This window comes from Notechis scutatus, chromosome 4 (genome assembly GCF_049901735.1).
Source record: "Notechis scutatus isolate UNSWTSFEM ecotype Mainland chromosome 4, rNotScu1.2, whole genome shotgun sequence".
NCBI classification, from domain to species: Eukaryota; Metazoa; Chordata; class Lepidosauria; order Squamata; family Elapidae; genus Notechis; species Notechis scutatus.
Window position 1 is genome coordinate 101,840,724 of NC_142012.1, and position 22,310 is coordinate 101,863,033.

At 37.7% G+C, this 22,310-nt stretch overlaps 1 protein-coding gene across 2 annotated transcripts in view; it reads right to left on the reverse strand.

The window, feature by feature from the left end:
- Positions 1 to 22,310, reverse strand: part of ADGRA1 (adhesion G protein-coupled receptor A1) — a 414,565-nt gene that overhangs the window by 214,466 nt on the left and 177,789 nt on the right. For both annotated transcript variants that reach the window (XM_026670712.2, XM_087964252.1), the window contains exon 7: positions 18,837 to 19,050. In XM_026670712.2, coding sequence (XP_026526497.2) covers positions 18,837 to 19,050 — 214 coding nt within the window. The remainder of the gene's footprint in view (positions 1 to 18,836; positions 19,051 to 22,310) is intronic.

A 22,310-nucleotide genomic window follows, 5' to 3' on the forward strand; every position in this document is an offset into this window, starting at 1 on the left:
AGCACATTGTCCCTAACAGGATTCTTAACTCTGGACTGAGATTCACAATTATGACAGTTTCCTCTCCCAACCCATCTCCCAAATCTGTCCCAACATTTCCCCCTCTAACATTGAAGAAATAGTCATGGTTCTTTTAAGAATCAGTGTCAACATTTAGAAGGAGAAGGACTCCTACGACAGCTTCAGCCGGCTGTCTTTAGACAACACTACTATGAGAAAAAGATGTACAGGTAGTTCTTGACTTACAACATTTCATTTAATGACTTATGTTCAAAGTTACAACAGCACTGAAAAAAGTGACTTACAACAGTTTTTCATACTTAAGACCATTTCAGCCTCCCCATGGTCACATGATCAAAATTCACACATTAGGGAACTGAGTCACATTTATGAGTGTTGTGGTGTCCCAAGGTCATGTGATCTCCTTTTACGACCTTCTGACAAGCAAAGTCAATGGGAAAACCAGATTCACTTAACAACCATTACTAATTTAACAATTGCAGTGATTCACTTAACAACTGTGGGAAGAAAGGTCTTAAGATGGAGCAAAACTCACTTAACAACTGTCGCACTTAGGACACAGAATTGGGGCTCACTTGTGGTCGTAAGTCGAGGGCTACCTGTATTACAGTTAAGCTTTGTTCTGAGCTATCCAAGGTCCTGAAAGTTCCCTGCTTATTGAAGATCAAGATCTTGCAAGATCTTGCATTGCAAGTTATGAGTATCTGAGAGATAATTACATATCCTCTGGTTGTTTTGCATGAGAATCCAAACTAAAATACAAATATTTTACTAATAATGAAGGTGAAAAATCAAACAGCAGTATTTTATGCCACATCTTCTTTTAGATTAAATAATGTTTCTGTGAATCAGTGCCTATTACTTTGGATTCTTACAACCAACCTCCTAGGAATTTGTGATAAAATATTCTTTGGTTAAAACGACTCTGGTAGATACATAGTATCTTCAGGAGCATTCAATGATATTTTCAGTTGTGACTTTAAATAAAGTGTAAAATTTATTCTTTTTTTGTTCCAGCCTTGATCTTATAAGGATGAAAAATCCCAAGTGCATTTTTGTAATTTCATTTTGACCTCTCCTTTCTTCTGGGTGATACACTAGAATATTTAATCCTTACAGTTGCTAGAGCTCAACCTCCTGGCTATACACAGCACAACTACATTCTGTAAGAAGCTGTAGGTTTGTATGAGATTCAAGGCTGAACTTTGTGGCACCCCACACAATGCCCCATTCCAATTTGATGAGTAATCATGGAGGAGCACTTGAGAGTGAGTTTTGAGTCAGCTATGTTAATGTTCATGCGAGCGAGCTAATCAGCATAACACGGGGCATTTTATCAAATGTTTTGCTAAAATCAAAATATATCTGGCCTACAGCATGCCCACATTTGGTAAAAGATATTATCAGTAAAAAAAAAAAAGAGATAAAATAGCCTGGAAAAAATATTTTTGACAAATCCATTATGACTTCAAATAATTATCATGTACTTCATTCTTACAAATTAGTCTCTTTATGGCCTTCTCTACAATCTTCCCAGCAATCACAGCAATTAAGATGATTGGTTATAATTCCCTGAACTATTCACTTCCCCTTTTTGAAAGTAGATACTATATAGGTCCTCCTTTAATTGTCTGACGCTTCATTCAAGTCTCCAAGATTAGTCAAGCACAATGGGTCAACCATCAGTCAATCCTCCACCACCACCATCAATTATTAATCTACTCTGGTATAGAGCTCATCTGGCCCTGCAAACTTAAAGTTAGTTAAAATAAATAGGTTTTGCTGTTTATCTTGGTTTATTCTAAAAGGAAAGGTAAGGGTAAAATGATCCACGGCTGTGTTTTATTAATGCTATCATTTGTGGATAAGGACAAAGGATATAGAATAGAATATTCTTTATTGGCCCAGTCTGATTGGACACACAAGGAATTTGTGAAATATGAAATATGATAATACATATTTTACTGAAAAATATGTTTTACTGACTTAATATATTAATACTTAGTAGATTACATTGCTTAGGTTTTTTTCCCCTCTTTTCTTTGTACATGTTCCTTTCTGTTTCAGATAATGAAAGCTTCCATGCTAACAGCAGATGTAGATATAAGGTTTGCTTGTTCAGTTTGTTTGTTTGTTTGTTTGTTTGTTCAACCTAGACTTCAGCCCTGACCATTCTCTTCACAGTTGCCCTGGTAAAACATGGAGGCTCTTCTTCTACAAGACTGAGTCAAGGCTGTTCTGCCTTTTCTATCACCGTGTTGTCATCTTCATACAGTATATCAGCAGTTGTTTTGTTTACCTATTTATGCATTTTCTTCAGATAGCTGCTCGCTTGACATGTGACTCAGAGCTACATAGACAATTTAAAGGAACAAAATCTAAAATACAATAAAATACACTGCACCAGAGGCGCAGTGATCGATTCAAGGTGGATTTACAAAGTCTCCTGACTCAGTACCTGGGAGACAGCTAGATCTTTAGAGCTTTTCAGAAAGCAAGAAGGATCGAGTCATCTGGGTGGGTAGGTGGGTGGGGAATGTTATTCCATGGTGACCACAACACGAAAGGCACAAGGGAGGATCCTTTCTGTGTCGCTTTCAACATAGCAACAATTCAAGGCTGATGTTTTTCTTTATTTCTCCTCCCTGTAACTCAATGCCAGATTCTCCCACAGGTGACTACATTGCTGAGAAAAGGCCCCTCCTTCAGGGCTCATCCAGGTTTCAGTAATGCACAGTAAGCCAGCTCTTTCATCCAATATAAGAACCTATTACAAGCTAACCTGGCGCTAATCAACAGCAGCCTAAACCCAGGGTCACTGATAACCTTAGACACCAGAACTGAGCCAAGAGGCTGGAGGGTGCATCTTCCCTGCATCAAACCAACTTATCAAAACCCTGTGATCTTTCCCCAGGTCCAAATATCCTATTCGATGCTCAAATGTTAAACTTCTAGCTTGTCAGAATCCTTTATCCCAGGGGTTCCCAATGATGCTACAGAGCACTGCACACCAGAACAACTAGACACAAGAACATTTTTTCCTGAATACCATCACTCTGCTAAACAAATAATTCTGTTGTGGTTAGCTGGCAGCAGGTGCGGATGGCTGAGGAGAGCGAGGACTCAGATGAGGGGCCAGACTGCTGCCTTTAGAGATTGTGGGGGCTGGCAGCAGCAATGAGGAGGTTCCCGAGGAGCCTGTGCCAAGTACGCTTGCGTGCAGGATTGCTCGCAGGAAAGAGCAGCTACAACAGCACGGGCAACTCGGGAGTAAGGCTGTAAGGTAATGCCCCCCCTCAAGAAGATAAAAGCCAGCTGTGAAATGAACTTTCTTTGCAGAAGGCAAAAACGTTTTGAAACTCCAGCCTCTTGGACATTCCAGTATCCTGAGTTTGTATTTGAAGATTCTTGTATTGCAAATTATTTCTTGTCTGTTATCTTTTGGCAGTCTCACACAGTTTGGCAAGGCTTGTGCTTATCACAGCTAATTATTTTGCAGAAGCATTAAAAGGTTTCTGTTCCCTTTGAATTGTATTTGATTTGTTGGAAAAGGACATGGGTCAGAACAAATTCCCTCAACACTTTCAAACTATTTACTAAGTCTGCATTACTATTACTATTAATCCTCCCATCCTTCCTTTCAGCCATCTCCTCCCACTTATGACTGCATGACTTCGTTGCTTGTATCCTAATGATTTTTATTGACTGTTTCCTGGTATGATTTGATTGCTTATTGTAACCTATGACTATTATTAAGTGTTGTACCTTCTGATTCTTGACTCTTGATGACAGACACAATATAAAAGGCCCCACCAGCCATTAGAACAGACAACCCATCGATCACTTTCTTGCAATCCCAGTGACACCACATGTGGAAAATAAGATGGCCATCGCTTATGGATTCCATAGAAGCCGCAGGACTTGGGCTAACCTTCAACTCAGCTGCCAATCTGACCCACTTCCTGTTGCTTCTGTTTCTTAGTACCTGCCCTCCCCCCCTTAGCAATCCAGCATTTGAGGCCAGTGATGGCTCACTGCCATTACCAACACTCAGCAGTCAATAGCAGATGCCTTTTCCACAAATGAACAAGCACTCGGTGCCACCAGCCAGCAGCTTAGGGCCTGGCAGCTGATTGGCAGCATCTCCAGGCAAACACACATCACTGCTCATTACCGTCGCTGCAGATGCACAGCTGAACTCCTGGTCCAGATCAGTCTCTGACATCTTCTCTAGTTCTTGGATTATTTTCAGTGTTATTGGTTGCATCACTGAGTTGGGTTCCCACAGAGCCACCCATTCACCAACTGCAGAGCCTCTATCACTAAAAATCAAATTTTTAAATAACTGTTGACAGTTCCAGGGGCAGTAAAAGGCCCTGTGCTCTTTTCCACAGCCATTATCTTATCCACATATTATTTTCCCATCTTTTTCATTGATTATTAATCTTACTAAATGTCTTTACTGAGTAAAAATGCTTCTAAAGAAGGAAAAGAAAAGTGAAGTAAAGTGTTAAGTAAATAGGAAATAAAAGAGAAAGGAACCAGAACAAAGAACAAAAAACAGGCTTCCAAACTTCTTTGCAGTAGTTATAAAGGAATTTACACGTTATTCCCCTCTGTGTCTTTTTTTTCATTTTCTGATTTTTGCTAATACTTTTTTGTACTATAATCCATACTGGCTGTTTCCATGGTCTTCCATTGTTTTTGAAATTATTTGCAATTGTGTTTGAGCTTCCTTCCTAGATTTTCAATATACATTGTGATAATGTTGCTGTTCTTTGCAATAGCATATATCCCTATCCGGATTAATAGAAAACAATATTTGTTAATGGATTTTGCAAGTTTTGAAAATTGTTTCAATTTCTCATATATGCCTTTGGAGTTGAAGACAGCCTATTTCATAAGCAAATAAATTCCCTCAGCATACACCTGTTTCGGTTCCTAGTAGCTGAACAATAGAGTTTTTCCAGGACTTAGACACTGTATATTTTCTCTGCCCCATTGCTATAAATGGCCTTGTTTCTCTTTACAGTGTTCTCTTTTTTGTTCCCCTGAAATACAGAGTATGAAAGAAACTAGATTTGACCTCAGAAAGTGAGAAGAGTACAAAAACTATTAAGAGTAGAGAAAAGGCAACTACTCCTGAGAAAATAGAATGTTTAAGAAATAAATTCAGAGCAATACTATCTGATAGGCTGATAAGATTCTATTATTTTACCCTATAAGATCATTCTTGAAAACCCTGCTACTTCTGTATCCCACTTCAAAAGGCTGGCAGATTGCTTCTTCCTAGAAAACGTGAAAATTGTCTCTAAATTACAGTATGCAGAACATCTTCTATGTCATTTGCATCTGGTCATCATTGTTGCCACTGAGCTGCTGTTTTGTTTAACTGCTCATAGAAAGTGAATTCCTCCTTTACCTCCAGTTTTGGGATCCAACTGTCCCCCTTTAAGAAGTGAGATTAGAAATGTCATACGTATATCAACTTGAGGGACAAAAAAGCTGCGCAGAGCCAAACTTGAACATCAAACAATGTTCCAGCACCAAGAGGCTTCATCCCTATCTTGAGCAATTACAGTAAGACTAAATCTGTCTTTAACATTTGTAGTTGTAAGAGGAGATGCTTCCTTTCTCGTGTGCTAATAAAAATCCCTGCATAATTGCAGTCTTGCTTAAGTTCAGTATCTGGCGTGACGGAAATTGTTCAATAATGTACAGTGAAAATTAATTCAGGAAAACCATTATGAGGTTGAACTGTAGCCTACAGCATTGCCCATTGCCAAATGCAGGCATTCAATTCAATCTCTTTTAAATGGCTAATCTGGGGTAAAGTATTTTCTTTTAGAATAATACATTTTAATCAGTGCAACTATATATAACTAATTAAGAAGACTATTTCAGCCTTGCTGTGCAAAGCTGTTTCTTTCTGGTTTTGCAATGAGATACTTCAAGTGATTATTTGCATTCTGATGGTCATTTAAATATCACTAATAGAAGGAAGCAATATAATAAAGAATATAGTACATAAGCTAGTTGAAACTCATGGACTTCACTGACTTTTTCATTTCCCAAGGAAAAAAAAATTGACCTAGCTTCCTGTTGCAAAACCAGGGGATTCTGGCAGAACAGGAAAATAAACTACATTATCTCCCACCACTATTCCCTTTATACAGGTAGTCCTTGACTTGCAACAGTTCATTTAGTGACCATTCAAAGTTACAACAGCATTTTTAAAAAGTGACATGGCTGTTTTTCACACTTACGACCTCTGTAGCATCGCCATGATCATGTGATCAAAATTCAGATGCTTGGCAACTGGTTCATATTGATGACTGTTGGCAACTGACTCCCACTTATGACCGCTGCTGCATCCCAAGGTCATATGACCCCCTTTTGTGACCTTCTCACAAGCAAAATCAATGGGGACACCAGATTCACTTAGCAACCGTATTATCAACTGTGATGATTTCATTCTTCAACACAGTGACTAAATTAGTAGACCAGCAAAATACTGTGGACATAATATATTTAGATTTCAGCAAGGCATTCAACAAAGTAGACCGCAACCTACTTCTTCGTAAGCTAGAAAAAAGTGGAATAGATAGCACCACCACCAGATGGACTCGCAACTGGCTGACAAACCGTACTCAACAAGTAGTCCTTAATGGGTCTAAGTCTACAAGGAGGGAAGTAAGCAGTGGGGTGCCACAAGGTTCCGTCTTAGGCCCAGTACTCTTCAATATCTTCATTAACGACTTAGATGAGGGATTAGAAGGGGAACTTGCCCAATTTGCAGATGATACTAAGCTGGCAGGAATAGCTAACACCCAAGAAGATAGGCTCAAGATCCAGATGGATCTTGACAGACTAGAATACTGGACTGTATCTAACAAAATGAAATTCAATGTAGAGAAAAGTAAAGTCCTACACTTAGGCAAGAAAAACCAAAAGTACCCATGTAGACTGGGTGAAACCAGGCTCAATAGCAGTAACTGTGAGAGGGATCTTGGAGACTTAGTGGACAACCAGCTAAATATGAGCCAGCAGTGTGCAGCAGCAGCCAAAAAAGCTAATGCAATCCTAAATTGTATTAATAGAGGAATACAATCAAGATCAAGGGAAGTACTAATACCACTCTATAAAGCCTTAGTAAGACCACACCTAGAGTACTGCATCCAGTTTTGGTCACCACGTTATAAAAAAGATGTTGAGACTCTATAAAAAGTACAGAGAAGAGCAACCAGGATGATTAGGGGACTGGAGGCTAAAACATACAAAGAACGGTTACAGGAACTGGGCTTGGCTAGTCTGGTAAAGAGAAGGACCAGGGGAGACATGATAGTGGTTTTCCAATATTTGAGGGGCTGCCACAGAGAGAAAGGGGTCGAGCTATTTCCTAAAGCATCTGTAGGCCAGACAAGGAATAATGGATGGAAACTGAACAAGAAGAGATTTAACCTGGAAATAAGGAGAAACTTTCTGACAGTGAGAACAATCAACCAATGGAACAGCTTTCCCTCAGAAGTTGTGGGAACACCATCACTTGAGACTTTCAAGAAGAGATTGGACTGCCATTTGTCAGAAATAGTGTAGGGTCTTCCGCTTGGGTGGGGGTTGGACTAGATGACCTACAAGATCCCTTCCAACTCTGATTATCTGTTATCTAACTTAACAACTGTTGCAAGAAAGTTCGTAAAATGGAGCTAAACTCACTTAACAAATGTCTCACTTAACAACAGAAATGTTGGGGTCAATTGTGGTCGTAAGTCGAGGACTATAATACAATAATCAAAAGCAAACACATGCAATAATGAGTTATTATAATTAAATGGATTGGATATTGGTGCAATCCTATGCACAAGCCACATTGACTCAAGAATGCTTACTTGTGTGTACTTGTGTGTGTGTGTGTGTATATGTATGGTTTTAACTTGTCATATGTGCAGAGCTTCAACATAAAGCCTTTGGTCAGCTAAAATGCAGCTTTTAATTAGAAATGTAATCTTCTAAGTTAAGTGTTACCCATCATTATCAAAGGAAAGGCAAAGAATGTAGCCTTCACTTGATTGTCTTAATTTTCAGACAATCACTATTTCAGTCAGCCAGAAACACAGCATGGCCTGAAAGATACGCTGTTATCACTTGGCAGAGAAATTGTTAATTAGCTCCTACCCAAAAAATATCCTACAGCTGCATTCTACTCCATCTCAGCTCTATTCTCTACTATTTCCACGGAAGCAAAAAATCACACACACTTTTGGGTGATTCTGCTGAATCATCAGATGCAGTACCTTGGAGCAAAAATTAAGAAGCTCCCAGATGGGCAGCAGAATATTTAAATAAACATCCATCCATCCATGATTTTCTTCAAAACCCAATAGGAAGATGATGATACACTATCTTACAACAGAATGAAGGGAACAAATTTACTTGCAGCTCTTAACGTATTTTTGTATACTCCTACATGTTATCAGAGCTATCAAAAATGTAAATTTGATTCGTGGTTTTCTTTCCTTAGATGACAAACCAAAACATTCTTATTAGATACAAGGGCTGTGAAGTCAAGACTTCTTCAAGTCAGACTCAACTCATGTTGATGTCATAGATACATCTGTGTACTGTTTTTTGGCAAAAATATGGACTTCTTTCTGAGAGATCCTCGCTGTTCTTTGAGCTTGATTGATTTCTTGCAGATGTTTCATTATCCGAACTAAGTAGACTGACTACTACTGATGATGTGACATAGTTTGGGTAATGAAACATCTGCAAGAAATCAAGCCCAGAGAGCACCAAGAAACCCTCATTTCAACCCTGAGCCACAACTATTCTCATTGATTAGGACTTCTTTTTGCTTTGCCTTCTCCTAGAATGCATTTTTGGCTTCTCACTCTTAATTAAAGCTCTGGGATTTTAAACAGTTCTCTCACCCAAGGACTCACTGGGTTCAACTGTCCCTAGTCTGGGTAGATGCTGCCACTTAGCTGAGCTTAAATCATTGAATCTTGGCTTTATGTGATTATCACACACCTTAACTAGTTTGGTCTGTGGAAAGATAGCATTGGTATTTGAAAAATCTTGTACTATTTACACAGGCAATCCCTATGTCTTTATCAAGTTTCAGCATTTTGCTACATGACTACTCTTAGCTGATCACTTACCCCAGAGACACTGGCAGCATATTAGATTATAATAATACATAATAAAGAGTACTTATTTTTGTTGCCGTTTTTCCCACAAATTTGCAATTCAGAATAGAGATAATAATAAAATAATGCATAGGAGTTACAAATTTTCTAAAGTTCAACATCTAAAGTTATTTTGGCTTAAAATCTTTCAAAGGACGGTCATTTCTCGCTTAATGAGTTTTGTTGACAATGTGTTAGTGAAGACATTAACCTCTCCACCAAACTAGTCTGCCTATGCTGTTATGTACTATATTTTTTTAATCAGAAAATCATCATATATGTTGCAGAATATAAGGCATAATGGTTAACAAAACAGCCACAGTCAGTGAGGGACTGAAAGTATATTTTAGTCTTCTTAGGTAATGGATGGAATGTACCTGAGAATTCTAAGCATATGTCAGCATAGAAGAATAATACCATCCAGCCATGCAGAGTAACATGATTTTGGCAAGATTTTGTTATCTTTGATGAAGAGCTCCAACTACAATTATCATTACAGCTTCATATCTGTGGAAAGACTGCATGATTTATTCATATAGCTGTATTAGACTTGAAGTCAGTCTTGGAGTACTCACAGTTATGAAAATAAGCTGTCATTCTTTAAAAATGATGTTTTTATTCTGCTATTATCCAATCCTTATAGCGGATGTGCACTTTAAAATGGATGTAAGGTAATTTTTGCATTGAAATTTAACTTTCGCAATTTATTTTTAAAAGATAGACCATAGCATAGAATAAATCCAAATTATTTTAGTGAAATTATTGAAATCTCAATCCAAGTCAAAACATCCACAGGATTGTGACTTTAACTCACACTGTGAATTTAGCCCTGAAAGAAATGGATATGTCGAAAAATAACAATGAAATGAAGAAATGTATTCTTTGTTGTATATATTATAAAATTTTTTGAGTTGGATGCTTGCCATTGTTCACATTTTTCATCAACAAAGAGAATAGCCTAATAAACACAAGACTATTTACATATTTTGAACTGTACGAATTGCGACTCTATTTAAATATTGCCTAACTACTACCTTTAAAAAAATACTTAAACAAAATAAACAAACAAACTATACAAATCTAGCATACTTACCTTTATTACTGTTTGCCCTAGGATGATTTGCCCTTCTCAAAAATCTGCTTCAAGCAATTTGAAACAGATTTATATTTCCATTGTGGGCCAACCATACTTTTTACAAGCAATAATGTATTTTGAAATGATATAGTAAACAAGAACACATGGACTTCAGCTAATTGTAACATGTTTACCATACATATCAAATATACATTATTTTCAAATGCTTTGAAAATATGTGGCTAACTCATAATGGAAACACATAGTTTCAATGCCAGTATTATGTAACTTCTAAACAACTCTGGCAGTTCAACTGAATGAAAACACTCTTATGGGCCAAAGCTTAAAAATGTGAACTAGGTATAAATTGAAGGCTTCTCCTTGTATCAATGATTAGATAAAGATGCATAACCAAATAAAAATATCCTGGGATGAAACATGAGTTTATGAATCTGTTTCATTATTATAGTAAAAGTGAGTTTTGTTGCGAGTTTTGCTTAAATATTTATGTTTATCAAATAAATATAATAAATTTGAAGCATTTGTCAAGTGTGGTGAGTTGAAAATGCATATGTAAAACCATTTGAATGGATGGCAGCGTGCTTTTGGGTATGCACGGTATTGAGAGCATAAATATAATCATTCTCTTAAATGATAGCTCTGGAAAAAGTAAGTATTGTACATCTGCTCCAAAGCTGGTTTAAACAAGCTTCAGAAATTCTTTTTAACCCTTTTATCTGCAGTGTCTAAAGGACATTTCTCTAGTTTCATCTATATCACTAAGTCATATGTTTCTTTTCTGCAGGGAGTTGTGGAATAGACATTGCTGTTCCTATTGCTGTTCCTATTGCTATTGTATTTACTGTATTTTCCCGTGTATAAGACAAAAAAACCTGTGAAACTGCAGATACCTTATCTCTGCAAACTAGCCTCACAAGCGAAACTTCCATTGCAGAGACAAACTAACAGGTTTCCTTCAATCATGAGCTTTATGTAACTGATGTCAGCTGATGCTACGAAGAGCGTGTAGCCAGTGCCCACATGTGACAGGGAGCGGTAATGTCGAAGCATTCTGAGCCCATAAGAATGTCAGAAAACAAAAAAAGTACCAGTAAGTGAATGTCTTACTCTGCAAAATAAATGTCTTCTATTTAATGTTTAAAATATTGATTTCTGAATTTTGGGTAAGGAAAGTGGGGAGGGGAGTGGCGTCCTATATATGGGGGTGTCTTATACATGGAAAAATAGAGTGTATCCTTCCTTTATTTTGCACAACTCAAAATGATGTTCCCCACAATAACTATCCTGCCCCAAAAGCATCTTTCTTAAGGAAGAACTAAAGAACTCATTTATAATAATTCATTTAGTGACTGTTCAAAGTTAACAAGGGCACTGAAATAAGTGACCATTTTTCACATGACCATTGCAGAATCCCCATGGTCACATGATCAAAATTCAGTTGCTTGGCAACTGGTTCACATTTATGATGGTTGCAGTGTCCAGGGATCATGGGATCAGCTTTTGTGACCTTCTGACAAGCAAAGTCCATGGGGAAGAAAGATTCACTTAGCAACCGGGTTACTAACTTAACAACTGCAATGATTCACTTAACAACTGTGGCAAGAAAGGTCATAAAATGAGGCAAATTCACTTAACAAATGTTTCCCTTAGCAACATAAATGTTAGGCTCAATTGTGGTTTCTAATCCAGGTTTCTAATCCAGCACCTTAACCACAAACTGGCTCTGTATTGGCTCTATTTTTTGGACTGTGAATATCAAAGTGTCTAATCTAGGGAGGTATATATGTGTTGCCTCTCTGTGCGTATGAGTGTACTGACCCACTTCCATTTCCCGAAGACATGTCTTCACAATGTCACTAATGTCTCCTAACAACTTTCTGCTAAGGCAGCCCAAAGATGGGTTTGGGTGTAGAAGAAATGTTTTGAATGGTATAATCATTAAGTTGTTCCATGTGGTGGTCCTCGTGTGCGTGGAAGAGGTGACAACACCTGGTTGGTGTTGATTATTTGTTTTGTCAATTGCTTTCAATTGGTCTATCAGATCTCTTACAGGAACACCACTTTCTGTCCAGGTACTGGGCTAGCAGTCTTTTCTATAGTTCTGTTTTGGCTGTGATGGACACAGAACTTTAGCTTTCACAGACACTTTCTTTGTGTTTTCTTCTCATCCTATGAGTGGATTCCTTGACTGACTTAAAGTAAGTTGCTGCTTTCATTGACATATAGTGCAATCCAAAGCACCTGATAAATGGTCACCACACACCTATCATTCCTTATCTTGAACACCACTTCTATTTGTGCTAAGTTACAGGGTGGGTAGTCACAGGACTTCCTATACATGTTGAAGGTTGACCCTCCTCTGCAGTCAGCATGCTCTTGCTTCAGAGGAGATCAGAATCCCAGCTTCTGCAGCTACTGTATTCAATGTGTTTTGAAGGGTAGAACCACCTTCACAATAAAATATTTTCTTAAACTCAGTCTCTTCAAAGCCAGGAAACTGTGAATTCTAGTCCCATTTTAGGCATGAAAACACAGCTAGGTGACTTTGGATCAATTACTGTCTTCCAGCATAATTCACCTCCTAGGGTTGTTGTCGTATGGAAAATAAGAGGAGAATGGAATATTTTTGTTACCTTGAGGTTTCGATGAAAAAAAAAGAGGGTTAAAAATCTAAAGGAAATTAAAGCAGCCAAAATACACGGAACCTACCTACTCTTTGCTGCCCTCTAGTGGCCAATTGATTTTAAAATAAATGTGCAAGAGTATCTCCCAACTTAATTTGTTCCTCACAAACTTCAGAACTGCAAGAACATTACTTCATTGACTCTATCTGAAGAACACAAATTTTGGACACCTCTACTACTTACATATTTATTTTACTGGGCTTATAAGATAGTCCAGTCATGACAAATCTGTCCCTAAGCAATACAGTTATAAAGTGTAATGTCAGATGAACCCCATCGCTTAACGCTGGCAATGGCAGAAGTCCTGGTTGCTTTATGAACCCTAAGACTGTGCAGGTCTTTATGGGAGGACCTCATGACTGTGACAAGGGAAGACGAGGAATCTGTGGCAAGCAGGCTGGCAAGCAAGAACTACAGCTGGAGGGGTAGAGGTGCCAAACATGAGCGCTATGAAGCACAGGTGGGCAATTCTGCAGGTGGGCAATACACAGCACAGGCACTATGGGACACAGGGGCAGGCAGATGCCATGGATGGACAAAAAAGGCAGGGGGAAGGGGAGCGATTTGTAACCTCTTACTGACTTCCTCCTTGACTTAACCCATGGAAAGCCGGTAAGAGAAAGTAACAAACAGCAATCACAGGATCACAGGATATTGCAACCCTTGTAATTGTGAGCCCATTGCCAAGTGCTGGCATTTCAAACATTTGGTAGCAGGGAGTCATTTTCAACAGTTGCAACTTTACAGATCAGTCTTAATTCCCCCTTGTTACAACACTGTTGTAACTTTGAGCAATCACCGAATGAGTAGTCAGAACCTAAGGACTACCTGTACTGTGTAACTACCCTACGCTGGATTAAACACAATATAATAAAAGAAAAACAAGCTGGGGATGTTATTTAACTTACATATAGCATTGGAACAATTGCTGATACAACCAGAAATCAAAAGGTCTTTTCCTGATAGACAAAACAAGTTTAGAGCATCCCAGAAATGGCACCGTAGAAAGGGACACTCCGCTTTTTTGGATAGGCAAATATCACCTGGAAATTCAGAGTCCCACATCTAAACCACCTTAAACAATGCACTCAGCAGTTGCAATGAGTCAGCAATGAGGAAGTAGAGGCTTTGACTTCAGCCCGCTGCCATTCAAAAAGTGGCATTTCAGAAACATACAACTCTCTCTTGGGTGGCCTTTGCAGCTTCCAAAAATTGCACAAGAACGGGGCAAGCTTTGGAGAATAGTTGGTGTCGGGTATTAGTGAATGCTGTCATATCACCCAAATCATCATGGCAAGTCACCTTTGCCATGCGTGTTATAGTTTCACTATCACTCACTTAGAATGAAGCCATCAATGGAATTCCATGCTTCCTGCTCATTTGCATTTTCTAAAGAGAGGGGAAATGTAATTTTTTTTCTCTGAAGCATCTGGATGGATTCTGTCAATTTTTTAAACTTAAACTTTTTAGGAGAGGGGACTAGTTTCTTTTACCACCCTCAATTTGGTCCCGTTCTATTTTGTTTCTTGTTGATTTATCTTACTGATGCAGACAAGCAAAGACAGGCAAACTAAATCCCAAGAGTCTTTACATTATTTTTTTCCAACAATCCACCGAATTGGAAAGAATAAAAAAGTGCCTATATGTATTAAACAATCAAGTCTACAGTAAATACTGCCCTAGTTTCTATGAAAACGCTAAAAGAAAAAGTTAAATTAGATTATATATACAGTTAAGGGTGACCTGAAAATACCTCCCTAATTGGAGCTTTTCAGAGTTAAATTGATTTTTTTTTCAGATATCAAAAGCACTATAATAATGTATCAGTTTGAACTATGAATTATAACCCATTGCTTTAAAAATAATCAGCAGAATTCTGAAGTGTAATGTTAGCACTCCTGAAATGCCTGCATGTATAGTACAAATAAGGGTAACTAGCTACAGGGAATACCAAGAGAGGAGTACACTGGTTGTCCTACATATTCCCAAGCCATTGTAATTTAATTACATTTATTTATGTAATCACCGTAATAAAGAAGTCAACAATTGCTTATTACAGCCATAAAGCCAAATGCAGTACAATATCCAATCACAGTGAGCTCTCTCTTTCTCTCTCTCTCACACACACACTATACTGGTCCATTTTGTGTGTGTGTGTGTGTGTGTACCATTGTAGCTATTGTCTATCCACTGCAGGATAAAAGCATCTGAACCGTTCAAAGTTACAACGGCACTGAAAAAAGGAGCTTATGACCATTTTTCACACTTATGACTGTTGCAGCATCCCCCTGGTCATGCGATGGTCGGATGCTTGACAACTGACTCACATTTATGAAGTTTGCAGGGATTCGGGGTCGTGTGATCCCTTTTCCTGACCTTCTCACAAGCAAAGTCAATGGGAAACTGGATCCACTTAACGACGGTGTTACTAATTTAACAACAGTAGTGATTCACTTAACAAATGTGACAAGTAAAGTCATAAAATGGGACAAAATTCACTTAACAAATTTCTCACTTAACAACATAAATTTTCAGCTCAATTGTGAACAGAAATTGAGGACTACTTGTAGACACACACACACACACACAAAAACAACAACAACCCACACACACGGGACCAGTATAATACGATCTAAAGATTAATAATAATATGTACAATAAAGTAACATGAAATATATTTATATTTTTATATTTATAAATAATAGCATAGTATATATTTACAAATATAAAATATACTTATATAATATTTATGTTATGTCATATTATACTGTAATAATTATGGTATCCTAGAACATATGGTGAAAAAAGTAAGGTTCTACATTTAGGCAAGAAAAACAAAATGCACAGGTACAGTATATGTGGTACCTCACTCAATAGTACTAACTGTGAAAAGGATCTCTGAGTCCTAGTGGACAACCATTTAAATATGAGCCAGCAGTGTGCAGCAGCTGCCAAAAAAGCCAACACAGTTCTAGGCTGCATTAACAGAGGGACAGAATCAAGATCATGTGAAGTGTTACTACCACTTTATAATGCCTTGGTAAGGCCACACTTGGAATACTGCATTCAGTTTGGTTGCCATGATGTAAAAACGATGTTGAGACTCTAGAAAGAGTGCAGAGAAGAGCACAACAAAGATGATTAGGGGACTGGAGGCTAAAACATATGAAGAATGGTTGCTGGAACTTGGTATCTCCAGTTTGATGAAAAGAAGGACTAGGGGTAAAATGATAGCAGTGCTCTAATATCTCAGAAGCTGCCACAAAGAAGAGGGAGTCAAGCTATTCTCCATATTCTCTGATGATTTGTTCAAGAAGCAATGGGTGGAAACTAATCAAGGAGAGAAGCAACCTAGAACTAAGGATAAATTTCCTGACAGTTAGAACAATTAATCAGTGGAACAACTTGCCACCAGAAGTTGTGAATACTCCAACACTGGAAGTTTTAAAAAAGATGTTGGATAACCATTTGTCTGAAGTGGTGTAAGGTTTCCTGCCTAGGCAGGGGGTTGGACTAGAAGACCTCCAAGGTCCCTTCCAACTCTGTTATTCTATTCTATATCATATTATTAACTGAGTAATAAACAAATATCTAAATTTAGTCAACATTGTGGAATATTGGAGAGAAAGCACAAAATGAACAACCTGGGAGGATATTTTTGAATCGTATCTTATGCACCTGATGACGTGAGGTACAACTGATAAAACTTGTGCCACTGAATAAAAATTGTTAGTGGAAAAAGGTTCCTTGCTACATTGTTCATGATCTACAGAGGCACCCAGCAGTTCAGTAGTTTAGGTTTATGTTACTAATAAAATGTGCAGCTCCAAAAATGGAATTAAGGTCAGTGTAACAACCCTGCAATTTAAGCACTGGTTGATGACAGAACCAATTAAATTATCATCATTATCATCACTGAATCTCGATTTGATCTTAGCAGAAGATCTTGGAATAGATCCACTGACCCCAGAAGACTTAACTTAGTCAAGCTTAAAAGAACTGGTTTCAATTAGACTACTGTAAATGTGATTAGATTGGAATCTAGCATATCTTTTTACACAAATTGATTTCTCTTGTTAACATTGTGCAATGTTAAGTATGTTCCATGTTTGACATTTTAAAACATGCATCAAATCAATTCTGTAGACTACAAAATATAATTACCATATAATAAAGAATATAATTCAGCATCTCCACTTCATTACTATAGTGTCCTAAGTTGAAAAATGTTCTGAATATGATAATCGCCATTTGATATGTAGGAAATACACATAAATTAAAACAACTTGGTAGGTCCTCACAGCTCTGAGACCATATTATTCAATAGAAACTTTATAAACCATGATGATTCAGGATCTTAACAAATTTATATTAGTTGTTGCTAATGCATATAGCTTTGAGAATTATTAGCAGGGACTGCTGCTGAACCTAGCCACCTCTCAGATATCTCATATAGAAAGCAAATGCTAAAAGACAGTTTTAAAACTTGTAAGTAATGTGGAGGAAAAATTATTTGTGAAGAACAAAATAACTGATTTATTTTATCCACTAATATTCCAGGCAAAATACCATTACTGGAGAAATGGTACAGTAGTATAAATAAATAAACAATATGGAAAAATAAGCATATTTTAAGTTACCTTTTTATTTTAATTTATTTTTTAGTTAATTTAATTTTGATTTTTATCTAGCCACCAGTGGATTACTGCATCTATAGAGGTACTGGGCAAAGTGTTTGTATAGTATTCTAATACCATGGTTAATTTTAACCAGATAATCTGAGTCATAATTGCTGTTTTAGAAACCAGATTAATATAGATCTATCTGTAATCTAAATCGTTAGATTAATATAAACCAAAACCAACATCATAACTGACATAATAGATAATTCAGAGAGAGAGAAAATCTGGCTTTCCCCTGCAGTTATTCATGCAAAATTACTGCACACCCTGCCCAAAATTGGATTATAGAATTACTCTATAATAGAACAGAATTATTCCATTATTTATTTATAAAGTCTGACAATGGGGCATTTGAATATTCACTATACAAAATCTGGGACATATTTTATTGACTACTTAATTAAACACACTACTCTACATACAGAAAGCATAGACACTGAGGTAAGCACCCAGAGAGGAAAAACAAATCAGTATTTTCCCTTTTATGATTAAACTGGATTTGGAGAGAGCCAATCTGAAGATGAGCAAGGAATATATATGCTTTCTCTAGTGCAGGATTGCCATCTTCCATATTTCTGATTTTGCATTAAGACAGCAAAGAAAATTCATTTCAATAGGTCTCTAGAGGGATTATGGATCACTGGTTTTATTTGATATTATTGACATATATTGTAATACATTTCAATAATTAAACAAAAAAATTCCCTGTATTAAATGCATTGCGTCCGCTAGAAACTGGCTTCATCATATTTTATTTGAATATGAAGGGAAGTAAGTAAATGAGAAAAATTTTTTAATCAACATACTGATAGGGAACCTACCTTTTCAAGTTCCAGTATTCACAACATTAAAACCATATATCAACAGCACTTAGCACTTAGACTTATATACAACTTCGCAGTGCTCTTACAGCCCTCTCTAAGCAGTTTACAGAGTCGGCATATTGCCCTCAACAATCTGGGTCCTCATTTTACCAACGTTGGAAGGATGGAAGGCTGAGTCAACCTTGAGCCAGTCAGGATTGAACTGCTGGCAGCCGGCAGTCAGCAGAAGTAGCCTGCAGTACTGCATTCTAACCACTGCACCAATGCGGCTCTTATCATATCATAAACAATTGCACTCATAATAACACACATATATAAATACATAAATAAAAATACATTACCGTGTAATTAAACAGCAGTCATGTATTATGGTCTCTTCCACAAACATGCCTCTTTCCTCATCAGTTTCAACCAAGCGACCATCATGATACCAATGCACCTGTGTCGTAATGTCGAGGTATGTTGCTGTACACTGAAATGGTAAGCGATCACCATGAAAAACCACCTGTTTCTGTGATGGTATCAATTCAAAAAGAGGCAACTCCAATGGATCAGCTATAGATGGGAGTATAAAGAAAATTATTTTTTATTCCATTATTAAGAACATTGTCCTCTTTTTTAAAAAAAATATCAGTACTAGATTCAATAAATAAAATATGAACAAAATTATTATTTACAATGCATTTTTAAGCATGTCTGTTCAGAAATAACACCCAACGTAGGATTATAGCCTTAATTTTGATACACATTTTTTTTAATACACAATGCACTGACTTTTCGATTTCCACTGTTCATCCTCCAAATGAATTCTGCACAAGGGTAAGAAATTATAGTTTTCAAGTATCTACTGGTGACAATCGATTTCATCTAACGACCATATATTCTTGACTGCATGATTCAGAGAAAAAAACTTCTTATTGCCAATTAAAACTAAGTGGAAGTAGCAGAAGATAAGATACACTAAAATTATTAGGACTAAAAAGCAAAGGTGAGGGAGCATGGGCACTGCAACACCATCCAATGTAATCAAGGAGGTTGAGTTGCTTTCCATTCCTTAAAAGAAATGCAAAATTAAAATGTTTGTTCATAAAGCTTCACAAGGACACTCATTCATGTCATTAGTCTGCTATTTATTTTTCATTTATTATATCATAATCTGGAAGATGTTCTAAGAGTTATCACAAGAGAAGAACGTATGTTGTGTGATGACCCGAGGCAAGTCATGGAGGCAACACAGTCAGCTGATAGTTCAAACTCCCTTATGTTGCTCCAACTTTCCCCCAAACCTCCCACATTTATGGCAAGTCCCAGAGCAAAACGCTCACACACACCCCTCCAGCAGCCTCTGGAGCGAGCCAAGGGAACAAGGCAATGAGTCCACAAAGCAAAGGAACTAGGCAAGAAGTCCAGCGAACTCCAGACATCGGCAACAGCACACAAAACTGCATGAATTCAGTGTTTGTTTCTGACAAATGCCCCTCCCCACAGCGTCTCCTTAAGTCTCAGTCCTCAGGTGTGCCTTATGAAGAGGGTCAAGGCGCTCTCCTCCTGAGTCATCGAGTCGGCCTGCGCTATTCCTGCCTTCTCTACACTCTCCATGCTCATGGATCAGGAGGGCCAATCCTTGCTCGTTGTCTGAGCTTCATCGCTCATCTCCACTGCCTGCCCACTCTTCTCCCCATCTCTCAGTCATCCTTCCCCCGTTCTTTCCTGCTGGCAAGCATCCCAAGCCCAAGGGACCTGAGGCTACCTCATCTAGCTCCTCCCCGTGTTTCTCCAAAGCCAACAAGGCTGACCCCTCGATCTCCGTTGGCCCCAGCTCCAGCTCATCCTCTTCCGCTGACTCAGGCTCCGATGGGGCCATGACAATCTTGTGGTGGGATACAGTGGTGATATTCTACCGGTTCGGCCTGGTTCGGCTAAGCCGGAAGCAGCAATAAGCAGTGGAGATCGAACCGGTTCTCTACGCCACTCTGCTGTTGGGCCCACCCGCCCGCTGAGGCTCCCATACTCACATTTATCCTCTGTTTTTGAAGCGCAACTCCTTTGCGCGGCACAAGCCTCTGCGCCTGCGCAAATGTCTTTGCACCTGCACAAAGTGCGCATTTGGCGCACGCATGTATGCAAAGTGTGTGCACATGCGCAAAGCGCGCCCACCAACCCATGCCCACCGAACCAGTGGTAAAACATTTTGAATCCCACCAATGGTGGGATATAAACAGAGAGCCTTCAATTTATGACCATAATTGAGCTTAGAAATATGGTTATAAGCTGCAGTTGTAAGTTTGAGGGATCACATGACTGGACACAATTTTTAAACATCTTTTTTTTTTGGTGGTTGTTAAGTGAATGCCATGGTCATTAAGCAAATCAATTTTCCTCAATAGGTGTTTTTCTTTTTTGCCGGAAATCAGTAAAAGAAAAAATCACAAATTGCAGTATTGTGACTGGGGGATATTGCAAATGGCGGTAAAGATGAGTTGGGTACCAAGCACCCAAAGCATGATCACATGACTGTGGGGAAGGTGTGTGCAGCCGTTGTAACTTTGGAAACTTTGTAAGTAGTTTTTGGGGCGTCTATCATAACTTTGTACAATAACTAAGCAACCAGTTGTAAGTAGAGGACTATCTGTACTCTGGCAACCTCACCAACACTTCTGGGATTAACGTATGGTTCATTTCAAGGTCATTGTTAGCTACATGTTTTCATCTTTTTAACCTAAGCACAAAATGGTTGTATCAGCAGAAAAAGTTACTGATTCAAAGATACAGAATCCAAAGCTACTCTCAAGCCTACCAGTTTATTTACTCACATTAAAAAAGTCAAATCAATAGCATGCACTGACATCTACACACACACACACACACACACACACACACAAATCCCTTCCTCCTTTCCCTGCTTCTCCTCCTTCTAGAATGGGCTAAATCCAAGCTATTGCACTATTAAAGCCTATCTGAACAGCATTATATAGCAAAACAAAATCAGGCAGAAAAGCGCCTTTTTTTGCTGTAAAAGATTCAAATGCCATGTCTTCTTTGTACAGAAATTTTGTTTCACAACTCATGATACCTACATATTACACACACAAAAACCAAGATGGTAGTGCAGACTCAAGCAAAATGCATTTTTAATTCTACGTGGTGTATTTATATTTATTCATATGTTTTATTACATGCAGGTAGTTGCTTATCTGCTTAAAAGGGAAATGATTAATATTCCCAGTTCAGAGTACAATAAAAACAGAAGCAAATCTTTCCGAAACAAAGAGAAGGGCTTTTTTCTTTATTGAAAAATTATTGGAAAGATTCTTATATCTACCTGATAATATTAAAATGGCTAAAATTTTTATATCATTCATAGCACCAATATGCTGTAATTTTATATCCTGTATTTTTTTTTCTAAAACATGTGTACTTATAACCAACTATCATTTTTATCTATGTTCTTTTCCTTATAGCAGATACAAAAACTGGTATTTATAGTTTGGACAAATCCATGCAATTGTGCATGCTGGCTACAGGGATAGTAATCTATCCAAAATATTTGGTGGCCATTAGCTTGCTTTTATATAGAATATATACATATATATACAAGCAGTCATTTAATCTATCAACACACCATATATAACAGAATTTTTTTAATGTTGAAATATCATGAAGTATCTTGTTGCAGAAAAGAGTTGATTCATTTGATAGCTATCCATGAAGGGTTTTTTTTTTTTTTTTCATTTTCTGGTAAATACTGGGATACACTGATATATTAACACCTGAAGAGTTGTGATATTCATGATTAAAATATAAAATGTCTTACT